Source organism: Argopecten irradians, chromosome 11 (assembly GCF_041381155.1).
Source record: "Argopecten irradians isolate NY chromosome 11, Ai_NY, whole genome shotgun sequence".
NCBI lineage: Eukaryota > Metazoa > Mollusca > Bivalvia > Pectinida > Pectinidae > Argopecten > Argopecten irradians.
In genome coordinates, this window is record NC_091144.1 from 41,795,908 (window position 1) to 41,801,810 (window position 5,903).

The 5,903-nt window shown below is 33.6% G+C and overlaps 1 protein-coding gene across 1 annotated transcript; it reads right to left on the reverse strand.

The window, feature by feature from the left end:
• Positions 1 to 1,457: 1,457 nt before the first annotated feature.
• LOC138334260 (M-phase inducer phosphatase-like) lies at positions 1,458 to 5,642 on the reverse strand. Its single transcript, XM_069282897.1, has 6 exons — positions 5,269 to 5,642; positions 4,574 to 4,732; positions 4,082 to 4,180; positions 3,791 to 3,921; positions 2,622 to 2,739; positions 1,458 to 2,357 (listed from the first exon to the last, which is right to left on the reverse strand). Exons 1-6 carry the CDS (start codon positions 5,293 to 5,295, stop codon positions 2,211 to 2,213), a joined length of 681 nt encoding a protein of 226 aa, XP_069138998.1. The 5' UTR covers positions 5,296 to 5,642; the 3' UTR covers positions 1,458 to 2,210.
• Between the last annotated feature and the right edge of the window lie 261 nt (positions 5,643 to 5,903).

Sequence of the window (5,903 nt, forward strand, 5' to 3'; positions counted from 1 at the left end):
AAGTTAACAACGACTTGCGATCGTGTAGGTAGGTAATAATGGCACCGTTAATCTCTTAATTACCTAAAGGCTTGACGCGCCAAGTGTATAAACACAAAATCGTGAGCAATTATCCATGTCGGTCGGTGCAGTCAGGTGTGACACAGGTAAAATAATCTCAAGGGCCGAACACTTGTTCGACGAATACATGGGTAAATACTATGTATTTGATGAAACGTGGACATATTTCTGTTCGAGGAATAAGGGGTATTCGACGAATAGCTGTTCGAGTTATCCGGGGTTTTGTTACATATATTATATAGAGAGACAGTCGGGACCGTACGGCCAATTCGACGAATAGGGGGTATTCGAGGAATCCGGGTTCGAGTTAGAGGGGTTTTACTGTATATACATTTGATTACAATTTTATGATGAAATTCCAAGGAATTTTGCATTTATAATGAATTAATCATTCGTTATCGTCATGGATGGAACAGCCATTTGAACAGCCGTCTTCCGTGATCGCTGGCACGACAATTGTGACGTCACAATGATAATGACGTCATAATAAACGCTTGAAGTTCACTGTTTATATGACTGCCAACTGCGTTTGGTAAGGTTACATAGTGGGACTGCATTGAAAATGTAAATATTGTAACATGACCTGGAGCGATTTCCATTAAGACGTCATGAATTAAGTATCAGAAAAATTATATGACGTTGGAATTTCGATGACAGCAGGATAACAATGGTTGCCTTAGTTGGATTTTAGTGGTACATTTTGGTGTTGAGATTCTTTATTTGTAAGCTGTTGTAGATATGTGATAAATTATATCTTAAATTAAAACTTGTAAGACTCTTAAGAATACTTATGTAAGATCCTTTATATAACTGACTGTGTCAACCATTTTAGATCCTATAAATAACTTACTGTATCAACCATTTAAGATCCTATATATACCTAACTGTATCAACCATTTAAGATCCTATATATAACTGACTGTGTCAACCATTTAAGATCCTATAAATAACTTACTGTATCAACCATTTAAATCCTACATATAACTAATGTATAAACCATTTAAGATCCTATATATAACTGACTGTGTCAACCATTTAAGATCCTATATATAACTGACTGTGTCAACCATTTAAGATCCTATAATAACTTACTGTATAACATTAAACCTGTATCATTTAAGATCCTATATATAACTGACTGTGTCAACCATTTAAGATCCTATATATAACTGACTGTGTCAACCATTTAAGATCCTATATATAACTGACTGTGTCAACCATTTAAGATCCTATAAATAACTTACTGTATCAACCATTTAAGATCCTATATATAACTAACTGTATAAACCATTTAAGATCCTATATATAACTGACTGTCTATATATAACTGACTGTGTCAACCATTTAATATCCTATAAATAACTTACTGTATCAACCATTTAAGATCCTATATATAACTAACTGTATCAACCATTTAAGATCCTATATATAACTGACTGTGTCAACCATTTAAGATCCTATACATAACTAACTGTATCAACCATTTAAGATCCTATATATAACTGACTGTGTCAACCATTTAAGATCCTATATATAACTTACTGTATCAACAATTTAAGATCCTATATATAACTAACTGTATCAACCATTTAAGATCCTATATATAACTGACTGTATCAACCATTTCAAAAGTGGTTCTAGAATGCTACGACGTCTAAAGGCAAAGACAAACAAATAATTGAAAGTTAAAACTATTTTACTACTAGTATAAATACACTGAACAACTTGCCTTGGAGAACAATAAATAAAATTGACGAGGAAAAAGATAACGGAAAAGAACATTGAGATATAGAGGAGAAAAAGAGAATGGGAAAGAATATCTATTTATAGAGGAAAAGAGGCAAACAATGGGCTTTGTTTATGTCGCATCAATACCTCGCGCAATAACAAGTAATAAATAAGTCATTATTTACAAACAATTTGTTCTTGAAAACAAGAACAATAACAATGGGATAAAGAGCACTGAAATACATCCCTGAAAAAATATTAGATCTGTAGTATTATTTTAAAAACGCATTAAGGTGTATACTCAGTACGGCTTTCCCAATACTATTCGTATGGTGCCGTGACAAAGATTGAGAATACAAATTATTTACATTTCTCAACATGATAACTGTTATCTCTATGAGACCATGGTTTCCGGTTTATGTTCACCAATCTGAAAACTTCAATCTGTTCTGAACTCCTCGTCGTCTGTCTCCGATGCACCAGGACTTTGATTTCGACCGGAAATGACGTAGATCTGATTTGTGGTTGCTGTGAAGCATCGGGGTGTACCCAAGCGGGTCACAGTGTTCCTGGAACAATGAAAATAAAATTGCAATGAATACCACTGTTACCGGCTACCTCCTTGGTTACGACATTGTCATGGGAGGGGAGGGAGAAATTAATGGGAGACATCTCAAACTTGCATTGTCAGCTTTAACAAGAAGAACCTTGGTCAGTTATAAACAAGTTTATACAGTGTACTTCCATAGCAGCACTAGCTAGCCTATTAAAAATATGTGAAGATTATCATACGGATATGAAGCCATAAATGTGACATTTGGAGCCTTATTTACCTGACGACTGTGGAAGAAGGCCTTATATCCCTCGTGAAGTAGGTACACCTCAGGGTAGTTGAGGAGTGGGTAGCGGTCTATATTTAACTCACGGTCAAGTTTCCGCAATAGTCGAGACCTACAAGAGAATGCATTCAGTAAAAAATGGTACCAGTCTCGGAGCAGCATTAATATGAAAGTTCAATGTGTTTCATTATCTCAAGGTTATATACTTTCACTGCAGACCCTCTATATAACCTTTCCAAGTGCAGTTAGCATTCATCAGTCTAACTGTTATCCGCTCATTATGACGTCATCATCATTGTGACGTCACAATGGTCGTGCTAGCGATCACGGAAGATTGCTGTTCAAATTGCTGTTCCGTCTTTTACGATCATTAATTCTTTATTCATTATAGATGCAAAATTTCTTGAGATATTATCATAAAATTGTTCTATAAGCATTGAACTGCATTCAGTTGGCAATTATAGGAATGTGAATACCAACACGGCAGCGGCATATTTAATGAAGCGCTAGCGCTTTCTTAAATTTGCCGCTGTCTAGTTGGCATTCATACTCCCATAGTTGCCAACTGAATGCAGCTCAATGCTAAAATGCTTAAATGAAAGCTTCACAATATCGATATCGCCAGACATATTATCAATATATTTCAAACAAAGAATTTAGAAATTCAAAATAGTCTACATTATTTTTGTATCTAATCATTGTAAAATATAAATGAAATCTTTTTTGTTTCGTTGCTTGAGCATTGATGTTACTATTTTTTTTCTTCATCGGGGTATGAAAGAAATTTTGTTTATAAACAGTGTTAATCAAGTTACAAACAAAATTTATTTCATAACCCGATGAAGTTAACAAAATATTTACATCAATGCTTCTATTTATTTTTTGAGACTATTTGATAACATAAAATACGGTTAAACGTACGATTCTATTGATATTCGAATAGATTTTTTTTTCTAAATCAATACGTATCTTCGACGTCTCTATTGTGACGTCATGATTACATCGAGTTTTCGCGCCATTCTCGAATTTTTTTCATATAAGTATAAAGGAAAATAATCTACCTATCAGGAAGTCGGATTTAGAATGAAAACAAATAAAAATTAATTATAATACCGTAAAACAACATTTTTGACATGTAAATAGTTTATTAAAAGACGACTTACATTCTCGGTCCTCTCGCTGAAGAAAATTCGCAATGGAAAACAAGGATGTCTCGTTTTGGGGATTGTTGAGTGGAAGTTCCCTGCCGTAATAACCTCTCTATCATTTCATTAGTGTACAGGTTTTCGGCTCCCTGAGAAAAATGACAGACAATTGCAATGTATTAAGAATTTGGCGTGAATTTTCAAAGATAGGATTATAATACACTGAGTTTTAGATAGTTTATGCGTCAGATAATCAAGAAATTATTTTCTAATTCATTGTAATGATTTCTTCTTTTTGGCAGAACTTACTCGTATGTGTCCACTTTCAAATTCATATGGATAGCGACAATCAATGATCCTGTAACTTCCAATGACGTCATCAAAGTGTCCGTCCATTACGTCAGACAACTACAAGGATAAACGATAGGCGTATTTCAGTGATACTAGTACGAATTATCATTAAACACTTCCCTTGACAGTTACGTCATAATTCTTGTCAGGAAAGCAGTTTTAATTATACATTTTAAAAGTGTTTACTTAAAATATTGGTTAAATTTTTTTTTGCTAATTTACATTATTAAACAAACCCCTAGTCTAAGATTCATAACTTTGTATAATACCTGAAATGTTACACCACCACAGAAAAGAATTAAGACCAAAAACAATATATTTTAGTCTATTTTAATAAAGGACAGCTGAAGAAGAGGGTTAATACATATTTATATTAACACAATTTTATATTTGTATTTGTCCTACTGACAAACTATACAATGATATTCAACCAAGATCTTGTTAACTTACTGTGCTGGAGGTTATGCTTTTAAGGTCACTATGTTTACCAGGGATTGTGGGTAAACAATATGACTGACTTCCGTTTCCGGTTACATCATCGTGTTCTACGAACTTGTTTACCGCTTTGATAAAAAACTCGGATTTACACTTGGGTGGTGTATGTCTTTCCTGTAATTCGTAAAATGCGCATTGTGAATAAAGAAAAACATTGAAAAGGGACTACAAGTCCGTCCTAGATCTTTTTCTTTACTAAATGTCACGCAAATGGATAAAAATACAAAACATTCTAATTAATGGCGAATAAAGTTGAAATCAAAATGTAACAAATGTGAAGGTATAACTAGTAAATAAAGAGCAGCAATTTTAGGACTATGACAAATTATAAGTCTTGCTGTTAGGAAAGAATTAGGGAAGGGCCATGCTCAGACATAATTAGGGAAGGGCCATGCTCAGACATAATTAGGGAATGGCCATGCTCAGACATAATTAGGGAATGGCCATGCTCAGACATAATTAGGGAATGGCCATGCTCAGACATAATTAGGGAAGGGCCATGCTCAGACATAATTAGGGGATTGCCATGCTCAGACATGAGAAACATACATGACTTAAGGCTATTATCTTAACATTAAAATATTAACTTTATCATAAATGTGTAGAGTGTGAAGTTTGATACGCTTAGATTGTTTCTAAGTTTTGATTACCTTGACAGAGAGCATATCAAAGTCCATTATGATGTCATCTCCTTCGGAACACCTCTGTCTCTTTGGCCCAATAGTACCGCCATCGGTCGTTTGGACACGCTTGTTACTGAACAGTGATTTCCGTACTGTCGAGTTAGAATTAACCTGTGATGAAATCAGTATTGAAAACTTTCGTAATAAGATTCCAAATACCAAAACAAAATGACATTTCTATTTTGAAATTTCTGTATCTATAGGAGTTTGGAATGTTGTAATTCAGGTTACCTCAGAATAGTGACTCAAATGAACAATCTGATATTTGAGCGAGGTTGTAATATTGTGTTGTGATATGATGTAATGTTGTGTTATAGTATGATGTAATGTTGTGTTATAGTTTGATGTAATATTGTGTTGTGATATGATGTAATATTGTGTTGTGATATGATGCAATATTGTGTTGTGATATGATGTAATATTGTGTTGTGATATGATGTAATATTGTGTTGTGATATGATGTAATATTGTGTTGTGATATGATGTAATATTGTGTTGTGATATGATGTAATATTGTGTTGTGATATGATGTAATATTGTGTTGTGATATGATGTAATATTGTGTTGTGATATGATGTAATATTGTGTTGTGATATGATGTA